The sequence below is a fragment of the Babylonia areolata genome, chromosome 18 (genome assembly GCF_041734735.1).
Source record: "Babylonia areolata isolate BAREFJ2019XMU chromosome 18, ASM4173473v1, whole genome shotgun sequence".
Classification (NCBI taxonomy): Eukaryota; Metazoa; Mollusca; class Gastropoda; order Neogastropoda; family Buccinidae; genus Babylonia; species Babylonia areolata.
This window is the reverse complement of record NC_134893.1, coordinates 12,208,214-12,235,507: the sequence shown is the minus strand read 5'-3', so window position 1 is coordinate 12,235,507 and position 27,294 is coordinate 12,208,214. Positions and strand designations below refer to the sequence as shown.

Sequence of the window (27,294 nt, the reverse complement as noted above, 5' to 3'; positions counted from 1 at the left end):
ACAAACACGGTCACCTGAGACAACCATACTTTTGCAAATTTCCCAGGATGTTTGGGGTAAAGTCAATCATCCTTTCTTTAGTTTTTTACTCATTAATATCAAGAAAATTATAGGTACGAACCTGTGAAAAGATTTCCCTTTCTTTTGTCTGTTGAAACAGCCCCAAGCTGCACGGAACGTTCCGGACATTGTTGTACTCTGTTGTCACTCTCTTACAAAAGGCCGGTGTACGGGGAGGTGTCCAACATGGCGGAAAGTTCGCGCGCCTGTGGCGTCGCTCACGCAGCGCCTCGCGCGCTCTATGTAAATACGATCTCAGTGGGCAGAACATGCAAAACAGAAGGCTTTTCTTCGACTTTTTGCTTCATATTTCGTTCCTTTTTTTTAATAATTTTTTTATTGTGCATAAGAAATGGGGGACAGCACTGCACATGTATGCTGCTTTTGCCGATCGCCTTTGGCATCGCTTGCGATTTCGAGTATAAGTTAGATGCGCATGCGCAAAATCCAAGCTAGAGTCCGCGACATGCATTCGTCAGACTTGAGCTTAAGGGCTCATTGCCGACAGGTCGTTAAACTCAACTCTACATTCATCAGACGCATGCAGAGCTACAATGATCGAGTCACGTATCAAAGGTGACTCTGCTCACAATTAAGACAGGGTTTATATATGTATATATATATTTTTTTTTTTTTTTTGTTCTCTCGTGTGTACTCATGATTGGGTACTTGCTCATGTTGGTTTTTGAGAAACAAAAAGATGTCCCTGCCGAGCTATGGGGAGGTTCTCTTTGCTTGTGCATAGACACAAGAAGAGATAGTTGTGTCTGTGGTTTTGAGTAATTTTTTTTCTCTCTGGTTGGCAGTCAGGAGCGGGTAGCAAGCCCGAAAAGCACAACACAGCGCGAAACAGCTGTCGCTTGCTGTGCAAACCAACTTGTCACGTTTCCACGTGGAGGTACTCTACTTACCGAGGACCAACATGAGCGTAGAATTTAATGAGAACTTTTCAAAACCGCCACCCCACCCCAAACACAAATGCAGTTTTGTGAATCAAAGGTTGAAAGTTTATTCCAACACTGTATTTTTTATGCTTCCTCTAAATTAGGTTACTTTATTGAATACGAAGACATCTGGGTTTCCATTTATTGTTAAAATATATATATAAAATTATAGATATATATATAGACACACACACACACACACACACACACACACACACACACACACTATTCTGTTTGTGCAGGGATTGGGGATCAATAAAAGAAACGCCATGAGCTGCTTTTCTCGTTATAGTGATGTGAGCGTCAGTCAATCTCCATGCCGGCACATATTGTTTTTAATATATTAGTATGAAATGCAATATGATTAAGTCAGTAAAATAGATCAATGATGGAATGAAATTAAAAGTAAACTCAAGTTGAAATAAAAAATCAACACTTGAAAAAAATGAGTGAAAATAGAGGAATAAAGAAAAGATTAAGTACATCATCATGGTAGTAGTAGTGAAATTACACGGAGTTATTCATCACTGACTGAAAAAAGACTATATGATGTTTTAAAAAATTGAATAAAATTAAGACTCGTCGGATAAAGTACTCGAATCCTTCACTACTATCTACCTGGCGACTCACATGACTTAACTGACCTGGCACTATCAGTAAAATGAATCGGGTACTAATTTGCCGGCCGCGGCGGCGGACATCCTTAACGTTACTCAGTCCTATGAAGTCAGTGATCAGTTGGACTACTTTCAATCTCGCGCGAAAACGAAACAAATCAATCAACTGACAAACACTCAACGACGACAGACCAACGATCATGCTGTGTTTCCCCCACATGAACGTAACCACATACGGTATATCACTGCATAAATATCAGTTAAACAACAAGAGATCTGTAATCGTTTCATGTGTGTATCAGTGAGACGCTATCTGAGAATTCTTAAAACATTGAAAGGTCATTTATTTTTAAAATTTCCAAGTGGCTGTCTTCAGGCTCGATCGATACGAAGCTCGGACGCTCATATCCCGACAGACAAGAAGTCGGGTCTGATGTTATCAAGTTCAGTTGAGTGACGACAATGAACTGATACTTTGCCGCCGCCGCCGGGTAATTTGGGCGAGTTCACTCGTAACAGTCCAATTAAAAAAAAGGAGAAAAAAAAAGATAGTAGGACTGGATAGTTTTGGTGGGATATTTGGCAAACACTATGACTGATGCAGTCAGGACTGAGTCAGTTAGCCGCGCTGATCGACTTAACTGTGGGTGAAGAGTTTGATTCGTGGTTGAACTTTTTTTCTTTTTTTTTTCCGTTCCCCCCCCCCCCCACCCCCCCCACCCCTCCCCCGCCGCTCTAAAGACCCACACAGATCGGTAGGCCTACGTTCTATCAACCGCTGAACAAAAGTCAAGAATGAAGTTCATGCCGGACACTGAACTTCGAACTAAGCCGGTGGCTAACTCAAGAATCAGTAAAGGCCCGCATTTCCTCAGTTGAAACGCCGAAACTGAAATATGCACTATATACGGACGAGAACTGCGACTGGAGACTCGGACTCTGCCAGTACCATTATTCAGGACCGATGTCGATCGAGCTGCTTGGTGCACTGACACCGATCGAGGATCGATGCCTTCCCAACAACGTGTCATCAGTCTGACGATCATTGATACGATCGATGTGGCAGTAGTCAGTCCGACGTTTTAAAGACTTAGTGGTCCGACGGAGCTCTGAATGATCCGACAGGACAATATAGACCGACGTGTCATCACTCAGTCCGACGGACACACTTTGTTTTCTTTTTGTCCTACGTTGCATTGGTCCGACGCTCGATAGTCCGAAAATAATGCAGGCATGTAGCTCTCAATCACACAGCACCTGCCACATACGTCTCTCTCTCTATCTCACTGATTCTGTGACTGTTTATTAACCTATTTTGTACCATTGCATCAGTGATAAAAGTTATTTTGCATAATTTTGGAAACATGCCAAAATAATCCCACTCTAATATATAAATCTGGAGATAAAACAAATCCCTTTAATTACAGACTGACCTATTTCAATTTTATCAGTTTTTTTTCAAAACCTTTGGCTCATGATTCAAAGAATAACTTGATTTAGGCTACTTCGTCCCTGTCAGGATTTAGAACAAACCACACACTCAAGTCATACCACGTTGACAAAGTCTTCAGTACTGATCAAAGAACGGCTTATGAACATAAAAGATAATAAATTCACAGGGGTTCTGTTCGTCGACTTCGCATATAAAGCTTTCGTTGTTATTGATCACAATCTAGTTCCACGAAAACTGGCTATACATAGACTTTATGACCATGCTCTTTCTCTTGTTAACCATTTATAACCAATCGTCAACACATGGTTTTCTTAAGTAATGCACAATCTAAATTCCAAACAAAATTATTCGGTGTCCCTCAAGGATCTGTACTCTGTCCCCTTGTCTTTTCCCTTTATATCAACGATCTTCCTCTATCCATTTCAAATGGATTATGTGAACCTTTAATTCGTTGACGATACATCCATTCACTCGAGGCATTCAAACCTGAACGGATTATATATCTACCACTCTGCAAAATAATGAATGTTAATCAGCTAATTAAATGGACTGTACTTAACCACATATACTATCAGAAGACAAAATATGCCAGTATGATAATTACCTCTCAACAAAAACCACAGAATATTAAACGTCTATCTCCTCACATAGGAAATACACTGACTGACGAAGTAAAAATTCACAAAGTTCTATAGGAATTACCATTGATAATAATCTTTCTTTGTCATCTCACAATGATAATCTGTGCAAGCGCGCATCTCCCATGAGTTGTTCGAGCTGTCAACAGTCTTGGATCTTATAGCACGAAAACATTCTTATCGTGCATTTATTCAATCATCAATCGATGATGCCTCAACTCTATATGACATGTGCAGTGCCAATACACTGAAACCACTAGCTAGAATCCACAAGAAAGCTCTTAACATTGTACTGTCTAGATCTACTAGTCTTACCCGGAGACTGCTCAACCATGGACATTACTCCACTAACATACAAATTACAGTATGATAAAGCAGAAATGATGTTTCGAATAATGAACGGCTTTGCAGCTCCAACACTAACTGCAAGATTTCCACAAAACCAGTCAAGGTACACAGACAATAATTATAGGCATATGAAAACCCAGAATTGACTTCTTTAAAACTAGCCTTGTTTACTCAGGAGGGAGACTTTGAACTCTTTACCTACATGTTCCTATGAAATCAGCTTACAAAACTTTTCTATTTCGGGGTCTAAAATCTTCAATTAAGACAACCTGTTGTCTTGTTAGATGCTTTGTCCATTTTTTTTTTTCCACGCTCAGTAACCAATGCTATTGGACACACACACACGCACACACACACACACACACACACACACACACGCGCGCATGCATACACACAGAGTCATCAATCTATCAACATTAACGTCTTTATCATAATTATCTACGTCTGAATGTTGAAATGTCAGGTTCTCATTGTGTGCACGGGATTGAAGGGAAGGAGACCGGGTGGGGGGGTGATAAGAGAGTTCTTGTTTGTTGCTTTGCAGAAGTCTTTTTCGTTTGTTTCTCGTGTGATTTTCAGTGTATATTTGTTGTTGTTATCTTTCTTGTTATTATTTTTGTGTTCATGTGTTCTGTTACCCACCACAACCCCTTTTTTTTTCTTTGTACCCCAGTGCTGGATGAAAAAAAAAAGATGTGCATTTGCTTTTCTCATTACCCTGGAAAATAAATTTTCATTTCGTTTCGTTTCTCTCTCTCATTAGCTTCTCTTCCCCTTTCTGGTTTCTCTCTGCAGAATTTGGCAAATCAGAATGAAGCAGCGAATGTATCAATCATTCACACAGCATCATTAGGACAATGCAGCATTGGTTACTTTTGTATAACCAATTGGGAAAGCAATGGTTTGTAATTAGTATGCACAGTATGTTGTGGGAAGGAATAAGACTAGTCAGCACAGCTAATTCCTGTTTGTCCCTTGAAAGAAATGGATCCTGGCACAGACTGGTGTGAAGTTCAAGAGAATCCTTAGGCTGTGAGTACATGACTGGTAATGATTTTATGCTTTGTTGATAACTCAGTTGTTTTGGGAAACCATGTTTTGTGTCAGTAGAATTGTGATGTTTAACAAATGTATTGAGATAACATGTTAGTTGATATGGTAATACACAGTTAGATGTAACAAACATGTTTGGTTCAGAAACTATAGTTTGTGTCAGTATACAGCCAGTGTAAGTTTGATCTTGTGGCTGATGAAGGATAAGCGGTTAAGGTGTGGAATGTAGTCACAATGTGAAAACACTACCGGCTTAATTCTTTTGAGTACCCCCCTAACCCCCCAAACATTTTGTTACAGATAGTTTGTCATGAGGTTTGGTTACTATGTTTGGTTTAACTGCTGTTGTGTCTTGGCACACATAAATTAATGATAGTGCAGTGATATGTCAGTTGTTGACTGTGGAAACAATGCAAGCATTGAGTGATGGGAATGATGATGATTGTTTTTGTATATCAGCCTTTCATGATAGCGATGTCCAGGATATTTTAGATTGTTTCTTACTATGTGCTGTTCAGCTTTACTTATACTAATGTTATAGTAAACACTCTATCAAAACCACTCCAAGTGACCCTGCTATTGGTATGAGGAGAGAGCACGAGTGAAAGGGTACATGTAAACATCAATAATCTCCTCTCTTCAAACCACCCCCTTTCTGCAAAGGTACTGAATAAATGAAAGTAAACTCTGTTACCAGAAAAAATAAAAACTGTTTGAAAATAAATTAATCTATTTAACTGTTCCCACAAACAGGAAATCTAAACCAACCAAGAAACAAATCAAAGAGAAAATGCATTCGGAATGGACAGCAAAAATGTTTGCTCAATAAGTGACTCAACACGTGACCCTCAGGTTGAAAGTCTGATGCTCTTCTGACTGAACTAATCTGGCTCCCCACAACAGAATAATCAAGGGTAATTACTCTGCAAAGGGCAACTTAAATAGTTATTGTTAATTTTTGCGCTAAGTCAGTGATGCATACAACCAAGAGAGGCATTCTCTTTTCCCATTTCAAACACCAGATGGGTACAATGATTTCACTTTCTGATTCTTCTGGCATATGTTAATTTTTCAATCCACACTGAGGCCAATGCTGATTTTAACCAATCCAAACATGTGTTGCAGGCCCATGCAGGCTGATGATTTATCTTTAACTGATCCATATATTCATGTTAATCTGGAGTTACATATAACAATTTTTGCAAGTTAATGCAAAACTGATCATTTACTTACATGGTGCAAACCCATGAAAATGTGCTTTTTCCCCTTACAGGCCCAAACATGAAATAATGTTGGTGTACAGGTCCAAGCACAGTTACACAACACACTGCCTAATTTTCACATATCTCTGTGAAGTTACATTTACTGTACAATATTGTTCATTTTAAAAGTTTCATTTACTGTACAATATTGAAAAGTTCTCATAGAACCCCTTGCAGTGTTATCGTAAGAGATCTATGCTATAGAGCCGAGTTAAATTTATCAACACTGAAAGCAAATCAAGTTCTTTTAGGTTATTGTGGAGATCCATGCAGAGATACTTGTTTTACACATTCAGATGATCAAGTTATTGTTGGCCTTCACTTTTTTCATTGGTCTGGCAAAGTTGCTGTTTGTGATGTCTGCTGGCCAAAAGAAAGTTATAATTTGGGCTAATAATTTTTGAACAATTGAAGGTAGAATTACATTTGCCCTCAGTTTTACTGGGTGTCTGCAGGATTACATATATTCATTATGAGAGATGAAACCTCTGACAAATGAAATTTACTACACAGATTAGTGTAAGAAAAGAAAAAAAACAACAAAAATATTTTGATTATATCAATATTCAGGCTACCACCAGACAGGATGTGAAACAAGTGTTATCTGGGAAATATTGTGCAATAAATGACATCCATATTACACTGTCACTGATGAAAGTATTACAGAATATATGGACTTAGATATCTATTACTAGTATCTCTTTAAAATCAAGTAAAAATCACAATAAATATCTGTGAGCTAGTGTGTGACTTTGTTGCACCCCTCTGCATCCTACATTTTGCAATACAGATACTGCAGTAAATATTGGTGGACAGTTCCTTGGGTACGTTAATCCCAGGACTGATAATGCCCATTCACTGTCCCATATTACTGTCAAAAGTCACTATGACCATATTTTGGTCACCGTTTACCTTTAACTAAATATGAGTCACAATAATCCAATTCAATTAGGCTGATGTGAAATATCACAATCACCAAATCTGGCCCAAGATAACCTATGCACTGATATGGATCATATCAACTGGGTGTGTGTGGGGAGGTTGAAGGGTGCGCATGCACATGATCTGATTAGAAGTATGAGCGTCAGCATGTGTGTGTGTGTTGGTGGTGGTTTATTGTAGATGAATAGCTCATGTACAAGCAAAGGACATTATTACTTTAAGCAAGAACCACTAAAATATGAATTTCTGACTCACACACAGCATTATACAGACACTACATAAACTCCACACCAGACTTCTGTACAATTCAAACTTTATACAAATGACAGGTTCAACAATGACAAAAGAAACATCATCATTTTATTAAATAAAACCAGTACAGACCGACAATACCATGGACAACTGATTCTGCCAATGCAATGAACATCCATTCCCACTCCCTCAGATACTACTGCTCTTTTTGTCAGAGTTGGGGGCAGAAGAAAGACTTGACAGTTAACTGCAGTGTTGAAGCTTAGACATGCTTCTGTAATTCAATGGTTTTGATTCAAGCTTTGACAACTGTTACTCAACTGACAAAACACGCCAGACTCCCCTTCTGGAATGGAGACAAACATGTCAAGTTCAATACAGCACAATTTCTGAAATAAAATAAAATTTAATGCCAATTTAAACTGAACACAAATGCAAGTAGCATTTAAACAATAAAAACACAAAACCTAGATAAAAAACAAAACAAACCCACATTATCCAAAATCAGTCATGTAAGGAAACTGTAATTCATGAATAAAAGGCATTTGGTAATGTACATGTTCCATGACACACTAAATGTCAAAAACTTTCAACACTCTTGGATATGCATGGCATTATTACATGCTGCTCTTCAAATATATAAAATTTCTAAGTGACAGTTTCCTTTGTGTTTCTGATGATGGAACCGTAATGGGCAGAAAGCTTTGCAAATATAATTTTCGAACACTGTGACCAATAACCACTATGGCTTTCAGATGAACAGTTTTTGAAAGGTCTCAAAGTTTGTGGCAATAGGAAAGCACTGACGATTCTGCAGGCAACATCTTGGTAGCAGATGAAAGAAGAGACAATGTTCCTGCTTCCACCACTAACTTTTCAAATTTTCCACTGTCAGAACCAACAAACTGGTTGCTATCAACTCAAACGTATTCACTATAATGATCTGTGGGGTCAGATAAAAAAAAACAACACACTGTTAATCCAATCTATTTATGTAACTTCATGTGGCCAATGTGTGCCCATGAAAACACACACATCATATGCTCCAACCAAATGAATCTCCTGATTTGAATAATAAAGGGCAAAAAGGGCCTCAAACCCTTGGGCTATTGACTGCCCTGCCACACTACAACGCAGTACACAGAGATGTTTAACAGTGATGCAAACTGCTTATTCATGCTCTGCTCCTCATGCATGGAAATCTGCTTTAAAATAACTGCACATCCATCATTTCAAATTATTTTCATATGGTGTGACATTTGAGCATGGTTTGTGGTATGTGTCACCTGTGTAATATCAGTACTGTGATGAATAAGTAAACAAATCTCAGCCATGACACATGCCTATCCAAGCAGTCACAATACTTTTTATCAGAACTACAAATAATTTTCCTCTGTTAATAAGCTGTTTTGAAACCAAGCATGACCACATGTGTACTATCGATAATAAATCACATACTTTTCAGAGTAAAAGTGAACTTGTGCCAAACGCCATTCAGCAAAGTCAATTCAATGTTCATTAGACGAAATGAAAATCATCATTGATGTCAAGCAGAATTCTATACAGACAGCAAATGAAGAAATCTTTTTTTTCCCTTCTTTTAAACACTTGAAATCATTATTACAATATCAGTGTCAAGCACTAAGTAACCATAGGCAATTAGGCATTGTTTTCATTTTATTGATTTCAGAGTCAATAGTGCTGTAACAGTTTCCACAGATTTTCAAGAGCTTCTCTGACAATGACAATGGGGGGAAACAGATATTCTTTGTTTTGTCAGAAATGATAAAACAGCGTGAACAGTGATTCTATCAGTTTGGCCAACTCCAGTTCTCATTGCTGTCTGTTTTTACCTTTGCCTCTTTGTCTCAAGAGGTTGTCAACCCTTCGTCAACTCAGTTGCTCTAAAGTGGTACAACTGTTTTGGTACAATTGTTTTGTACATGTATATGCTTTTTAAAGGAACATTATCAATGCCTAAGCATCCGAGGGCAAAAAAATCACTCTTACAATAGAAATCAAACATCAAACATAATAAAAATCTAAGGACTAAAACATGGCATTATCAATAACTAAAATAAGGAGGAATGACCAGTATCCAAAGGCATTATCCATCACAAACAGACACACTTACAAAGACATTGTTCACAGCAACAATTACCAACACCCAATCCAGGCATCCAAGTAACTCTGAAACTAGGGTGTGTCAATTTCATGATGAGAGTCACATGGTAGTCCACAGAACAATCCACTGCCTTACTGCAGAGTTTTCAATTTATTTCTTAGCTTATCTTGGGCTTGTGATAAACTGGTCATATTTGTGATCATTTAATATTGCTTGAGCATTGTAACATAACCATATACATAAACAGGCAACAACAAATTCCTTCTCATCTATCATTCAGAAAGACACACAAAAAAAGACTTCAAATAAAATCACAAAATACCTAAAATCAACTGACAGCAACACAAGAAATAAATTAGCCAAATATAATAATATAGACTGATTCAAGAAATGAAGCATGGGAGGGGAGGTGGGGTGGGGGAAATCACTTCATAAAAAAGAAAAAGGAAGAACCTTTTTTCTGAAGTTTTTTGACACTCTGAAAATCTATCACCTTTAACATGAATATTCAAATCAGGTGAAATTTATTTGGGTTTTGTTTCTCAAACTCAGTCATCTTTTCTTATCTTTGTATTGGTAATCGTAAGGATTGGACTCTACAATTTAACGGATTTTTTTTTTTGTTCGTCTTTCCTATTTACATACTGTCAAGTTTCACATTATCTTCTATGCTGACAAATTTGTGTGATCTCAGGAATGCTGCTGTTAAAAGGGTCAATTTGTATTGTATAGAACTGCAATGGTTCTGGTCCCTGCAGTTTCCAGGTGATGTACAGGCTGTTGTCCTTTAGAATGTGTTGCCCCACATCAGCTCACTAATTCTCCTCTTTGTTTTTCTGTCTCCACTTTCTGTTTGAAGCCTCCTTGCTTTGCCATGGCAGTTGTTAGTCATAATACTAGAACAATATTTCTATCCAAATTTCCCCGTCTTTGAATAATACTTATTCAAAGAGAACACTATGAAGGAGAGGATGAACTTAGCCAAGGTATATTTCTGAAACCTGTCAGGGATGGGTAAGATCTATCCATGCATAGTTGATAAATCCCTTTTTTTTGTTGTTGTTGACATATCTTGTTAAATTCGCAAGTATGTACACAAAACATTCATGCAAAAACCTCAATGATTATTCTTCTCCTTTCTTTTCATCTGAATGGAGAATAAATAAATGCAGTAATACCAAAAAGAATGAACGCTGTACAAAGAATAAAAGAACATGGAATATACAGTCTGATCTTTTTATAGATTTATGTCAAACAGGGGAGGGAGGGAGAGAGAGAGAGAGAGAGACGGAAGAGAGGGAGAGTGTGTTTGTATTCATGTGCACATGCATGTGTGTTGCATTTGTAAGACATTTATATACAAACCTGGCTGACCATTGTTATCAGGGTAAAATTCTTCTGACCAGTCCAGTCATCCCTTCACTTTCTGTTTTACATGTGCACTCTCACACACACACACACACCTGAACCTTACAAAACAAATACACACCTGCCACTGTTACCATTAGCTGCACTTGACAATTCAAACAGACCAACTTCAAACATTATGTACAGTACACTGGTATGTAATGACATCCTAAAACAATCAATGACATCCTAAAACAATCAGCCGCACCTCCACGATTAAATCCAAATGCTTCTATGATAAGCAATAAATAAAAACAATAACCATTAATTTGCGGTTCTGATAATAAGCAAATATTTAATCCTGATGTAATGAATCTGGAAAAAAAACCCACTGACTTAAGAATTCCTGGAGAAGTGCTCAAATTTGAACTGAAGGATGGACTGACATGTTCTTAAGACAAAACATTATCTGCATTGCAGTGAAAAAGTAGTGAAATACAGTTTTATGTCTGATCATTTCAAAAATATGTTCAGAAGGAGGGGAAGAAATACCCCCTCCCCACCCCCCCAACATATCAAAATAAGCTGAAGACATATACTGTTTAGCTTCCACATGTTTTTGTGATGTGCTGTCTTCAAGTTATCTTCAGTAGTCTGTTGTGGATAAAACTCAGAACACAAGAAGTAACAGACACAATATATTAGGAAGTGTACTGAAAGTGCTGGCCATTTTATTCATACTACCTGCTATACAACTATTATTTCTATGCTCAGTGTGTGTGTGCGTGCGTGTGCACACACACACACACAAACACACACATGGGTACATGCAAGCATGCACATCTGTGAGGAAGAAATCAAAATCTCCACATGCATACTTGATAGTTGGAAAGTAATCTTGGGTGGCATAACTAGATGCCTCTGTGACATGAATTTATATTGCATCCTAAGGTGTGAAAATATACAGTCTATGTGAAGAGCTGTAGCAGAAGAATCTAAGTGTTTAAGTTGTTCGACTCAGCTGACCCCTTTCACACCAGTCACTTGCTTCACCAACTTCAACTACACATGCATGCACACACACAACGACCCCACGCCTCTTCCACACCTTCCCCTTCATAAGAGTTTATATGCTGCTTGATGTATGTGAACATGCCTGCCTTTTTTTTTTTTTAATGTAGCTGTAACTAGGCAAAAATAAATCGGTTCTGTTTGTTGGAGTGGACACTCAGGTTGGGATGCATGAAATTATGTTCACAGTTTAAGGGATCCTTTAAAGTTTGGTACACCACTATGATTATGAAACACATACACAAACACAAAAAACAACTGAATCTAAATTTCCTTTGATTACCACATTATCACTGTACAGTTCCTTTAATTCTCAATTAGCATATTTCTGAATGGAGTAACGATCACCATGTCTCATTGCAACACTCATCCATTACTCTTCAGTGAGGTGGTTTCACTTCTCTCATAATAGTTAATACTGAAGCTCAAAATTCTCTCACTGTAATCTATTGGAAGGCATCCCAGTGAATGAAAATAAACCAAAAAACAAACAAAAAAAGATTAACATCAGACATGCATGTCTTCAGTTCCATTCCAAGCACCTTCTCAATCACTCTCTTTGGTTAATCAGATATCGTTGCATCTTATAAAAACGGAATTCCAGTAAAAATTTAAATTAAGCCATACCCCGTGAATTACACTGCCCAGTAAGCACTGAAAAGAAAAGAAAAAAAATCGACATCATGCCCACACACGTGGACCCTATAAAAACAACATCATGATACAAAACATATGAATAATTGATAAAAAGATTCGTATGGAGACAGATTAACCCGTTCAGTGCCTATACAGTGTCAGCTGATGTCCTGCATAAAGTGCTGCCATACTGCCGATAAGATGTACAGCATATACATGTATTTCAATTTTTCCTTCACAGGGGTTTGATACAATGAACATTGACTCTGAATGGTTGGTTTAATGTGTCTGGATTATGAACATTGTATTTAAGTAAGCATTCATCAGGTGGAAGACCCTTTTCTTCTCAATAATGATTTGCTGACTGGACCACTTGGAGCACGCATGTTAAGAGGGTTTGCCTCACATGCCAAAAAGGCGTTGGACACTTTGTAAAGACAAGACAGTGGTTCCAGTCTGGATTTACAAAACTCTGCACATGTGCTGATGATTATGTATTAGTATAATGATGAGAGATGGATCTGTATTATCTTGTGATTTGTTCAAACTTGGAGGTTCAATCAGACATTTCTGAGTGAGTAGCCATGACTGAGTCACGAGTGAAGGTGCGGTACATAATCTGAGAAGAAAGGGAGGGGAGACAGAAGAGTAGTGTAAGACAATAGGTTGGAGGCAAGACAGAGGGCAGGGCAAGGGGGCGTGGCCCCAACCTGTCAGTGAACTGTCTTTTCACAGTGATCAACAGTTTTTCACTGATATGACAACAAGTGTTGTGACTGTTATCATAAACTTAAAAACTGTTACATTATTTTCTTAAAAGGTATAATCAGACAATAAGCATGCTAATTCCAGTCATATTTTATTTTCTTCTGGGTGTCTTTCTGTGGAGGTGGAAAAAGACTTTTTCAATGAATACAAATTATTATTTCACTTTGAAATGCCTAAATAGTTATCTAGATTCAAAATAATTGGGAAAAAAGCCCAGATTGAGAATCCACATTAATTTCTTGTTCACAAAAACGTTAACTTTCATTCTGTATCTCCTTTAGTTTTTGTGCTATAATTTTTTTTGAAATTTATTACCCCTGAATCCTCAAAATTCCCTGGTAAGGGGAAAACATTTTTTTAAATAAAATTCTCTGGCACTGAACGAGTTAATGTTGGAAATATTATTATTCTGAAGGCCTGAACAGCAAAACAAAATGCAGAAAAACTTATATTAATTTTGGAAACCACTTACTTGTCTTCACGTACAAGGTAAAATGCAACACTCTGAAAAGGGCGATTTGTTTTTTTTATATCATTTTTGAAAATGTGCAGCTGGTTGTTTTGAAAGTAATGGGAAGAAAGAGCTGTTAAACACAACCTTAAGTTCCAAATGAGGTCTGCTCATACACCAAGAAATTGCTTTCTGCTGTTCACATATGACTGAGATCTAAATATATATTGGCAGGTGACACATCTGGAAATAACCAATGCTAAAGTACTGGAAAATCAGAACTCTCATCTGTCCAATATCTGGTAATGTGTGAACAAATTTCAGAACCATTTATGTAATAAAGATCCTATGAACTGAATTAAAACAAGCAACAACAACAAAAAAAAACAACCCTCCCCAAAAAAAGACAACAAACAAAAAAACAAACAAACCCAAACTGTGTCCTCACCTCCTGAAAATGGAAATTCTAAACAAAACAAACATACATTCACAATCCCAGCCTTCTCTTTCTCCAAACACACTCCCGATTTAGGTTATTTCACTTGGCAATTTTACAACAACAAAAAAAGAAAAAAAAAAGTTTTAATAAACAGAAACATGCTGACAGCTCAGCCCCTTCTCTCCTGTACGACACTGCGGTACCTATTCTTGTATTCTGCGATAAAACACCTAAAAACAACTCAGGTAGAAGTTAAAAAAACAGCTCCAGAAAAATGAATGCAACACATTTTACAGTGCATAAGGCAGTTTACAACAAATGACATACATCATACTACTGGAAATACTGTATACCGACACAAACACTCTTCATTTAAGAAGTCTTTTTATTCCGAACTTTAGAATCCAGGCGCACAAAACATTTTCAAACATATATGACGTATGACCCCAATCTCAGCATGCCTCTAGTGTGTCAATGACCCGTTGTATGGAGTTGGCATCTGTGGTGCCAATGGCAGTCTGCAAAAACAAACACATGCAAGAGTCACTTCACTACACAGCACGTCTCCATCCTCACAAACTAATAATCTTTCATTCAACCTATACAGTCATTAACCTTTAACACTAACAACAAGGACTAACTGGAAAAATGAATAGCAAGCAATTAATCTGAGAATGCTGCCCTGTCAAAATCTAAATTAACTGTGTATATGGGTATCAGATGGTAAAATTCTAAATGCCTTTACTCACTAACAAGAGATGTAAAAACTGAAAAATATACAGATAGTAAGGAAATAATGAAAAATCTACAAGTTTGTAATTTCTGGTGTACTTATGTTTAAGTTAAAATGCTTTTCAGATGCCTGAGGTACAGATGAAAGACATATGCTTTGTATACACTCACAGTGTTATCTGATGGGAAGGTAGGATAGACTGGAAAAGGTAGGTGAAAGAGGAGACAATGAGGTGTGTGTGGGGGGGGGTGTGCGGGTGAAGATGACTGCAATGATTTGAAACTGAAACACGGAACTCTGGACTCGACTATAATGATGAAAAGGTACAATGATCTGACACTGTGTGATGCTAGTTGCAGTATTGTGCATACCAAATAATGTTTGAAGATAATATCTGGGGGGGGGGGGGGGGGGGGAAGAGGACACAAAGAAAAGGACTTTTCAGCAGATAAACAACACAAATAGAACTAAAGTTAAGAGACTTGCTGCAACAGCTGTTTACAGGATATAGGAGCTTTTTATTAGTCAATGATGATTTCTTCTCCCTCCTTCACTTGTAAGCTACTTTATGAACAGAGAGAGAGAGAGAGAGAGAGAGAGAGAGGGAGAGAAAGAGAGAAGAAACCAACATCAACAAGAACTACTAACCGTCAGACTCATAAATCCAAGGAATTTCTTGAGAATCTGGATCATGGGATCAAAGCTGCCTGCAGGAAGGTGCTTCCTGACCATCTCAATGTATTTCTGAAACGGCAACACCATTACCATGAACCTGGGCTCTGTGAACCATTCAACCAAACAAGTAATGCTATCAACAGAACAGGTCAAGTTAGGGAAGGGTTGAGACCAGTGAAAGGTATTTCAATGCAGGGCTGAAATTTGTGAAGCAATAACAAAGAAGTGATGCGCAGTGATGATTTTTGAGTAAAACCCTGACCCATGTCAGAAGCCTCACTTAATGACTGCAGAGAGACTGAGGGTTTAATTTCATCAAAAGCCTAACAGCTCTGTATGATTCTGGCCCAAACATCAAGAGTAATGTTATATTGGCTGGTTTATTTATAGTGTGTTCACACAAGGTGATTCAAATAAAAATAATTAAAAAATATGAAAACTAATGATAGATATCAGTGAAGGCTAATTTTCTGCTGTGAGCCAATCCATGCAATCAAAAAGGACTGAGGATGTCCACACATAAACTGACAGTTAAGTATGTGTTGTTAAAGTACTATTTTACTATACGCCCCTATGCCAGCTCTGTTTTCTCTGCATGTTTCTTCTTTGGACAGCAGAGATTGAGTAAACCACATCAAGGCTGTATCTGATGGGACCCAAGCAGCTGACTGCTGTTTAGACTGTCAGATATTACAACACTGACTGCTTCAAAAAGGTGCATGCTGAAATGTGACCCAAGTTGTGTCGGGACAATTCAGGGGGGCATATTGTTTTCAGAAAGGTGACTGGGTTTAAGAATTCTACAAAATGTGACCGTGCTTATCAAATGATAAGAAATTTAAGAGACTGATGCCAAATGTAAATTGTAAAATCAATTACTTGACTTTCCTCTTCCTTCTGTTTTCTAAGAAGTATCCAAGACTATGTCGACCAATGTGTCAAAATATTTTCTGGCAAAAGGAAGAAGCAAGGAAGATGTGAGTAGTAAAAGACAACCATCTTCTACTTCGTCAACAAGTGATTAAGGTACTATCCCTATTACAGACAGTTCTAAAACCAAACAGAATAAAAAGAAAAAAGCAAGACTGTGACGTAGAAACTGGCAAAGATATGCCATGCAGTGAAACGCTTCAAGACATCAAAGACACTATTATTCAGGAGATTAAAGGTGTTTCAGTTAACTTGGCCACAACGTTTCCTCTGCATGTTTCTTCTTTGGACAGCAGAGATTGAGCAAGCAGCATCAAGGCTGTATCTGATGGGACCCAAGCAACTGACTGCTGTTTAGACTGTCAGATATTACAACACTGACTGCTTCAAAAAACAAAAAAACAAAAGAAAAAACCAAAAAAAAACAAAGACACAAAACAAATATCTATACCAATTCCCAACACAGAAAATCAGATTTACAAATAGCAAGCAAAATTGAAGAAAAAAAAAAGAATAAAAATCTGCAGTAAATGTTCTTCCTGGGTTAACATTTCCTTTTGTGGTGGTTTCCTTTCTTTCTTTCTTTCTTTTTTTTTCTTTTCAAGTTTTGAAAGATTTTCTTTTATTCAGTATAAAATAGCAACATGTTCAACATGCTCAATTACAAACTATAGAAAAACACGGCATAAGTAAATAACACACAACTGCAGTTATGGGCCTTGTGAAGAAAACAGTCTTGGCTGAACATGGATATGAATGCCTGCCATGTAATCAAGAGACTTATCCAGTAATGATTACCATATAAATTACTCACGCGGTTATCTTGTATCACACAGCCCAAGAGAAGGCCGACATAGGAAGCCACAATGCTGTTCTCCATGTGCTTGCCTGCCTTATGTAGAGCTGAAACACAAAGTGTAATCACATGTAGTTGATACATTTTTACTGCCTTCTTTACCAAAATGTGTGCCAGAGTGCCAGACAGAGGTTGGGAGAATGGTAAGAGAGAGAGAGAGAGCGAGGGAATCATCTTCCAAAATGTTTTTAATTCTTTAGTTTATTAATAGTTACATACTGGCTTTGAAACATTACCTCTAAAAATCTCACATAAAAATAAGCACATTGTGCAAATGAACATTATCTGCTCCCCAGTATAGTTTTCACAATCAAATAATGAAAAATACTGAGAAAAGTAAAGCACCCACCTTTAGTGAAGTTCTCCTCATCCTCCTGAACGCTGCCACCGTCCCCAGACCTCTCCCGGTCTGACCCTCTCTTTTCCCCTGTCCTGCTGCTACCCTCCCCTGCCTCGTCCTTCCTCTGCTTCTCTGCAGCCCGCACCTTTTCTGCCGAGCGAGCGATCCACTCAATCCCAGAGTCTGACCCACGCCATTCCCCGCTTTTATTGAGGCTGTGGCTGGCTTTGACAGGTGTGTCAGGAGACTCCTCCATCTGTCTGGCTGCTGACTCACGCTGAAGGAACAACTGGGGACAACAGCAAGTTTTCTGAGGGTTAGATACCTTCTCTCCACTTCTTCCCTTCTCCATAGACTAGAAATTAACATCTTCAAAGATTATTTTGAGAAGAGGAAACTGATGGGATCATGCACATGAGTGCTGAAAATTAATGAGACCTAAAAGGGCCCCAAAGTTCAAAATGTTAACATTTCTGACAGACCATAACTGGGTTTCTTCACAAAATTCTTTCTTTCTCTTTCTCACCTATAACTGGGAAACAACTACCTGAACCAGAGCTTGTACAGCATCCACATCTGTTGGATAATCATGTTCTCTGATCTGGGCTGTCAGTCTAGACTTCACCAGATGTCGGCGATTCAGTGGGCAATGTTCCATCAGGTTGATCAGCAGACCCAGACTCTGCACATGACACATGCAATATACACAACAATCACAAAGAATGCAAATAAGTATGAGGGATGATTCACAATTAAATAAATGCTACAATTAACTGTGTTGCAATAACACAGGCTTACAACTTCTGTTTCATCCTTGGCTATGAAACTGACTTCAAAACAGAAAGTTGCAATTTGTGTTTAAAGTTTTCTGGTATGTTTATATCATGTGTGCATGTGAACAACATTTAATCCTCTTAACTTTGAACAATTGACCATGTCTACTTAGCAAGTACTTGTGAACAGAACAGACTTGTAATCAATAGACTACAGAGCTTACCTCTCTGCTTTTGCCGCAATTGTGTACAATCACACGTATATAACCACAGGCATATGAACAGTAATATCAGTTCGCCTTATTTTTGTTCTGAACAATGCCAAATGCCACAGAAATCATTCTTCATGATGCCACCACTTCATCTTTGCTTCTTCCCAAAGCTATCACCTCCCCCTTATCTCTTTCTTTGTAACCCTCATGCCTTCTTCCATCATGTCATCATCAGCTTACCAGGACAAGGACATCAAAGCGCTGGTCCAGAGGCACACACCACTGAATATTGATGACACACTGAAGTGCTGTCTGCAGAAGACCCTCCTCTTCTCCCACCCGGGTACAGCCAAATTCTGCACACCATCGAACATATCAATAATTTGGCTCAGGTTTGGTATAAATACATGTAAGCAAAACAATTGGAAAAATATCACTGGAAAATAAAAAATGCTTTTTTGAAAATGGATGGTGGGTGGTGGTCAGTGGGGGTTCAGAAGTACAGATATTCCTAAGTGTCAGCAACATGCTTGGAAATGCACTGGACCTGAAGACCTCAGAAACTTTGATATGACATATTATTTAGGTACTCTGGTTCAGAACTCATTTAGTTATTTCTCAGTATTTTGTCAAATTTGTGCTCCGTACAAAATGACAGACACCCTCCGTAAAATAATGGCAGACACTGACTGCACTGGATTAATTAAAAACAAAACAAAACAAAACAGCTATACAATATAACAGACAGTAAGTACATTACAATACCAACACAGAAAAGGAAGACTCACCACAATCGTGGGTTATGTTGAGCAGGACTCGCAGCACAGCCAGCAGGCACTCAAAGATGATCCATCCTTTCTGCTGCTTCAGTACTGTTTCACTCTCTGCCTCATGGAGCGGCATCATTGGCAAGGCCTCCACACACTGACGCAGAATTCTGCACAACATAGACATGCAGCAGGAATAACACTCAAAGTAGACAAAAAAGTGAAATATACTGATAATTAACTGATAGTAATATTGATAGTATTCATAGAGCAAGTACATATATTCACAGGTGTGCATTTTTCACTGAGTGAGGATTACCTTCCTTCACCGACTCAGTAGCGTGTTATGCACACATATTGTTATCATAATAATACAAAGCTACATTATGTCACCAATGTCAACAAAACATGATACATGTGTACATATATGTATACAAATACACAGTCAACAACATAAAAAAACGTGACACACAGGTCTAAATATTCACACACACAGACAGCTTTTCTTTGATCAATATGATGCCTTTTCTGAGTCTGTTGCTTGTTGAAGTAAACAATGTATTATGGAGAGAGAAAGAGAGAGAGAGAGAGAGAGAGAGAGAGAGAGAGAGAGAGAGAGAATGAATTTTACATGTGCTCAACACAAATATCAAACACAAATGAAAACCAAAGCATCCATGTGATGAGCAAGCAGAAAATGCTCGTACCGTCCTGTGGCTGTGATTAGCAGTCCCTGGCTGTAGGCAATGATGTAGGTCTGATTGTCACTGTTCATGAAGGTGATCTGTAAACAGGACAAAAACAGAGTGTCTGATTGTCACAGTTCATGAAAGTAATCTGTAAACAGGACAAAAAGTGAAAATGGAGAGAAGTCACGAAGAAAGTAGAGGGTATAAGGTTCAGCCTAAATGAAAAGAAAATGAGCCTTCAAACAAATCAAGGCAGAATATCTTAAATACTGCTTGGAGACATCTGTTGTTGTGACCTTCTCTATGTTTCTATTAACCCTTAGGCTGCCTATATGACGAGATAACTCGTCATCGCAAGCATGTACGCTTTGCTGCCACAATGATGAGAAAACTCGTCATTGAAATATTCTGACTTTCTCTTGGTTTGCATCCAGTTCATTGACAAAAATAGTGGTAGCTTTAGCCTGGGGAATCTTTCTAGATTCTATTCATAGCTAGAAACACCATCTATGTCATGAGGCAGTCCTTTATTTGAACGTTTTGGTTGGGTTACTGTCCCAGTGTTAGCCTGGCTCCTCTCCTCGCTCACTCAACAAAATGGACATGCGATGGTGACGAACTAAATCAACCAAGATTGCTTTCTTTAGCTGATGCTCAGAAAGAATTGAAGCATAAATTCGAAGGAGAAGACAGTGAGGAACATTTATAGGACGATTTGATAGAAAATAAAGGGAGCAATCAAGAGTGTGGCCAAGATACAACTATCAGTGAGTGATGCTGGCTGTACAGATGTAGCAGACGACAGGAAGTGAATTATTAGGACACAGTGTAAGCGATATTCTTGGCACTTAGCCAACGCGGTCTGAGGAGAACTGGATAAAGTGACCGTGTGAGAGGGGTGAAGAGGAGGGGGTTGGAGATTCACATCCATCAACCGCTATTGTTGGATGTCCAAGTAGGTGCGGCTTCCTACTAGGTACTAGGTGAGGCAGGCTTTGTTTGGGGATCCTTTTATCTCCCCTTCCCCATGTGGGGAGAGCAGTGCTGTCCCTAAAAAGGGCTGCTCTGACACTGTGGGATAATTAATAAAAACAACAACAACAAAATTCACTGGTTGAGATTAATATACAGTCAAGCAGATAACTGCAACTTTGTTCTCAGTACTGTTTCCCCTGATTTATATAAATTATGAAATGTCAAATGAAAAAAGACAAACAATAAGTGTAATAATAATAATAATAATGGATACTTATACAGCACACTGTCCAGGAATCTGCTCTAGATGCTTTACAAAAAAAACTTATGTTTATATATACATTATATCAATATTACATACACACTGACTAAACACACACGCACACACCCACCCACTCCCCCCCACACAGAAACATACGTATGTACCTAACAGCTTCCATCAACACATATGCACCCACAAACATACATTAACAGACGTGTGCGCGTACATGCATGCAGTTATGTACACAACATATGTTGTTCAGGACAATGTTGAAAAAAAAAAATCACTCAATAATCCTGTTCATTGTGTCACTTTATACTTGAAATAAACTGATTTATTTTACAATCATCACTCTCTGCAATACATGAACCCTCACAAAGGCATGTCATTTTATTAACTTAAACATTTATCTTATCATACCACTGCGCAAATCTCAAGTGAGCACATACACACACACACACACGATTCTCACATTTTCCAACACACGCAAGCAGCGGTCCAGTTTCTTCAGCCCAGAAGTGTATTTGTCCAGATTGCGTGCCAGATCTGTCTTCATGCCAGAGACACAATGATGAACTGAAAGAACAAGAAGGGACTGTTGTAAATTTTTTTCCTGGGACACTTTCATTGCAGTAAAATTTGAAGTCACAAGTGCTAAAGAAAAAAGGCAACCATGTATACAACTACAGTAAGTGGCGTTTGGCTTAACATACGTGATTAACTCACTCCGGATGAATAGTTTTCTCCCTTGCTTTTCCCTACAGACGACCCATTTGTTAGGGTTAGGAAAAAAATCACAAAAAATACAAAACATAAAGTAACTGAATGAAACTCACTGTACTTGACCCACTGACCCCTCTCCTCACGTTGTGTGAACGCCCACCCCCTTCCCTCTTCAATGCTCTCAGAAGCTGAGTCACTGTCAGTACCTTTTTGCCAGTAGCTTTCTTCACTGCATATACTTTATATCCTCGTCGATGTTGAAACCTTCAGTCTGAAACATTTCAATCACTTCAGCAGTAAAAGCCACTGTTGTGATCTAGTTTGCTCCAAAAATTTTCGATATGTATGCAGATTAGCTTGTTATGTGGGGTCCTGAACTCGCTGGTACGCTGTGGAGTGTGTTGTTACGAAATCTCATGAAAAAACTTTCCATTCAACCCTCGACACGTTCGCAATGCCCGGTGTAGCTGCGATTGTTATGGCACCCCATGAGGAAAAGCTGGAAAAAATTTTTATTGTCGAAGCCGCTATAGCGTTCCATCGTCAGGAACACTATAGTGTTCCATCATCCGGAGTGAGTTAATGTTGCATTCAATCTTAACGTTTCTTCATTTTTCTTCATAAAAAAAAAAAAGAAAAAAAAAAAGCTCACTGTTAAATTACACATCTTGCAAAAAATAATCATCACTGTTCTATTCCACACCTTGCACAATCTTCAGCGTTTCATTACAAACCTTGCATTAAACGTTTTTTGTAGTTTTGTAGACGAGAGCATCAAAAAACAAAAATAAAACTGAAAATAGACTCTCTTGGATTCACGTTATGGTTTTGAAAAAATGGTGTGTGTGTACATGTGTGATCATTTTTTTTTAATGTATGAAAATCATAGATTTTTTGTTAAAATATCAATACAACTGACTCAAGAAAAAACTGCAGAAATTGATCTAAATCATATTGCTTGCTCACCATCAGAAACAAAGCTTGGTCAAACACTGGTGGTCTTGTCCATAATGTATCAGCATTACACTGTATATATATCCAAATAATTCATGCACTGTGATGTGTTGGCTGAACTTTTAACCCATTCCTATGTTTTTCCATGACCTTTCCGCTCTGACACTTCAGACCTAAGGTAGCAATCCTATGCTGAACGCTTCCTCACTTTGTGGTCAGAATGTGGACTAGGGGTCATAAACTGTATCAAAGACTTGAATGTTTAACACATTTATTTTAGTTAATAAATCTTCTTAATATTGGCATACAATACACATGTCGAAAGTCTAGTCAGGATAGGTGGCCAAGAATTTTCTTTTTCTTACGTTTTTATCACAGATAAAAAATGGTTTGTCATGCTGTCTTGAAACCGCAATTGAATGAAACTGAGCCTGCCGAACACAATTTTGTTAATCCGTTAAGGACCAGGCGTCCACCAAAAGAAAATTTTGCTAATCTGGAGGCAGACAAAAACATGTTTCTGATCCAGTTTCAGTAGACTTTACATCTAGCTGGCTCAAGATTTGGGAGTCTGAATCGGTCACTAATCGTTCAGTGGTCTGTTGATTCTAGTCCACTTACCGGTTTCAACAAAGTGGTCAAGACCTCCCAGTGTCCGCAGCTCTTCTTTGAACCACTCCCCAGCACGGCGAGATGTCAGACTGAGCAGTGACTCCATGGCCAGGTTACCCGTCTGAAGCACATCAACAACACTGGACAATGACCATGAGATCCTTTGTGGTCACACTGTGACACAGAAAATATCTTACTGATCACTCCTGATGGCCAAGACTGTCATGCTGGAACATGGCCAAAATGTCTAGAAAATTATTTGACTCACAATGTTACTTTGACAAAAACCACATGAAATAACAGTATCAAAAGTATCATTCCTAGGCATTCAGCAATTTTTTTCTTTTTAAACCGAGAGAAACCCCACTGTGTCATATGGGAGAAAAGCTTTGTATAAATGGATTCACACACAAAAAAACAAAGAAATATGTGGTAGATGATATCTTTAAGTCAACATGCATTGTGGTATCACAAAAGAACAAGAAAAACACTCCCATTCACACAAAGGACACACAAATAAAAGAACATCACCATTCAAAGCAGTGAAGAGTCCAACTCACAGAAACAAAGTCCACATCAATCTGCTTGGCAGCGGTGGACTCCTTCTGCAGCTGCAGCAGGAGATCCTGGACCCGATGGCGGCACTTCTCCAGCTCGGAGCTGTCTTCGGAGGAGCTGCCGTGTGCCCAATCCCCATGGGCAGGGTCCTCCCGGTGGCTGCGAGGCATGTCCACCTCGTTCAACTTCAGCATCAGGTGCAGGCTCTCCTTGTCCAGGTCCATGTTCAGGCGGTCCTGGGACAGCATGAACATGGTGGCCGCCGTGCTGAGGGCTAGGCTCTGAAACACCGGAACCCTGCATTGTAAGTGAAGTCGTGGCAGTGGTGGTGGTGGCGGGAGGATTGATGTTTCATGCCTTACCACTACTGACGTGTGTGTGTTTGAGTGTGTTAACTCATGGATGTTTTGATACACACACACCTGGCGTATTGCACCCGACCATATATTGATGGCTTTCATCCACCCTTTTATTCATTATAGTTATCACCCCTTTTTTTACCACTGTTGTTTCAAAGTCACTTTATTTACTTCAATATCAAATGTGTCAAAAATGATCAGCTGTAAAAAAAAGAAAAAGATACATTATAAATTTGGTGAAAAAAGTAGTTAGTGTTAAGACATAAAACAAAACAAAAAGAGGAAGATAAGAAAAGCTGACTTGAAAAAAAATACAGGTAAACAAGCCAAAAAAAAAAAGAAAAAAGACTGATCTGGAGATTGAATTCATATGAAATTCAGTCACAACAGTATGAATGATATAAACGTGTCAATGTAATTCATAAAAAGGAATTAGTGAAACAGATAAAAAACGTTCCATTCTGAAAAAACAAAACCAAAAAACCCGCAAAAAAACAACAACAAAAAAACAAAAAACAAGACAACAAACACCTGCAGTCTGGTAAAATTCATATGCATTAAAACCTTACCTGCAAGATCTACTCAACAGTGGACACACTTCTAAACAGGTGACTAAAATGTACAAAAATCAACAAGGCTTGTGCACTGGTTAAGACAAGCTGCCATTGATGACAGCCACAACAGTGAACCACATAGTCTGGCACTCACAGGGTAGGAACATGCATCATGCAGCAGACTGAAGATCTTGGTCACTGTGCCATGGGCACGCAGATGCATCCTGAAGGCTGGCAGAATACATTTCCCTGCCAACTGGATAGTGCTGAAAAAAAAAGAAAAAAAAAAAAAAAGAATTTGAAGGGCTATGTCAAACACTTTAAATGAGTGACACCACAGAATTAAGCTTTTCCCCATCATCAGATAAATCAAGTTCTGTCAAATAAGACCTTGAAAACATATCATGCCCAAATTCGTTCAGTTATTCAGTTTTAATTGTTTAAAATAAATGATCTACTCAATTTCCTCAAACAACAATTAACCCCCCCCCAAAAAAAAACAAACAACAACAACAACATGACAATCTCCAGCATGTCCAACCTCCCAGTTCCCTTAAAAAAATAATGGACAAAAACAAAAACCCAAAGAAAGCTATCAAAACAAAGCCTCTCAAACTACAAAGAAAAAAGATTTCAAATAATTATACTGAAAACATGTCAAGTCAGATGAGTGTAAACTTTCGTTAGAAATATTCATGGAAGTGTATAACTGCTAAATCCTTGAACATGTTAACTGATGCTGCTGTAGCAGTACTTTCATTAATTGCCTTTTCGCATTTGTGGTATCAGATGGAAATTGCTCTTTTATTGTTGTTCATTTGACATGCATACTGAACACTGACTCGAATAGCTGAGAGTACTGTTCACAGACCTCAGAGCACGAATGGAGACAGGCTGATCATCCTTCAGGTTGTCCAGTAGGTACTCCAGATCATCAATGAAGTCCTGAGTCTCTCCAGACTCCTGGACTTCATGGGCCATCTTCACATTCTTGACCACCATATACAGCTGCCAACAAAATATAAATCCTATCAGCATCTGAGAAAACAAAAACACAAAGAAAACACACACACACACATGGAAATTTACTCATACAAGCATGAGAAATGTGACACAAACAATAAGTGTTTACACTGAGCTGAATTGGTGCTGGGGTGAAGTGGTCAGTTTCACTCAACGATCAATGGCATTAGATAAAGCTATAAAGCTTTCACATGTTGATATATCATATCTTGAATAGACTGCAAGCATTCAGAAACCATAACACAATGTGTACATGCAAATACAAAAGCAAATTTCATGATATTTCACAACTGTATTTATTAATGCTAAACGTAAAACAGCATATATCAATATATTCATAACCTGAATGTCATAAAGTTCCAAATTAGACTGACTATCATCTTGTACAGGATTACAAATTTGGGGCTACAAGATCTTCGTACTTCAAAATTACAAATATATTATTTGCAGACTAAACAATGATTTTTGTTCCTCTCAATCATCAGCCATGTGCCAAATGGATATATATATTAATCATATGTATGTCTTACTGGTGGACACAATTATCAACAATAATATTAGTAATAACAGAAATCAATTACATTATGTCCAAACCTTGAGAAGTGTTCTAAAATCACACCACTCTTATGAAAAATAGTAAGCTTTACTGCTTCAACATACATCATTAATTCAGAATCACTTTAGCACCCAACAAGGAATGCACAACTTACAAAGTCCCTTGGTTACACTAACTTACAGCTTATTTTCTAAGTTAGAGAGCACTAATTTTATGATAGAGTGATAGCACTGGGCACAAGAGTGCTCTATCCTTGCTTCATTTATTTTCATTTCCATCTTTTTGTTTCACTTTTTAAAAATATTACAAGAGGATATTTTGTAGCAATGAATTAGAA

General features: G+C 38.1%; 1 protein-coding gene across 1 annotated transcript in view; it reads right to left on the bottom strand.

Moving 5' to 3' along the window:
* Nucleotides 1-7,624: 7,624 nt before the first annotated feature.
* The window catches only part of LOC143292454 (uncharacterized), a 34,091-nt gene continuing 14,421 nt past the window's right edge, over nucleotides 7,625-27,294 (bottom strand). Inside the window, exons 5-17 of the mRNA XM_076602745.1 lie at nucleotides 26,250-26,386; nucleotides 25,533-25,644; nucleotides 24,468-24,746; nucleotides 23,917-24,028; nucleotides 22,091-22,194; nucleotides 20,400-20,476; nucleotides 19,714-19,862; nucleotides 19,166-19,281; nucleotides 18,488-18,622; nucleotides 17,950-18,229; nucleotides 17,559-17,647; nucleotides 15,788-15,883; nucleotides 7,625-14,924 (exon numbers count right to left, since the gene is read on the bottom strand). Of these exons, the coding sequence (XP_076458860.1) occupies nucleotides 14,859-14,924; nucleotides 15,788-15,883; nucleotides 17,559-17,647; nucleotides 17,950-18,229; nucleotides 18,488-18,622; nucleotides 19,166-19,281; nucleotides 19,714-19,862; nucleotides 20,400-20,476; nucleotides 22,091-22,194; nucleotides 23,917-24,028; nucleotides 24,468-24,746; nucleotides 25,533-25,644; nucleotides 26,250-26,386 (1,752 nt within the window). The 3' untranslated portion in view covers nucleotides 7,625-14,858. The remainder of the gene's footprint in view (nucleotides 14,925-15,787; nucleotides 15,884-17,558; nucleotides 17,648-17,949; nucleotides 18,230-18,487; nucleotides 18,623-19,165; nucleotides 19,282-19,713; nucleotides 19,863-20,399; nucleotides 20,477-22,090; nucleotides 22,195-23,916; nucleotides 24,029-24,467; nucleotides 24,747-25,532; nucleotides 25,645-26,249; nucleotides 26,387-27,294) is intronic.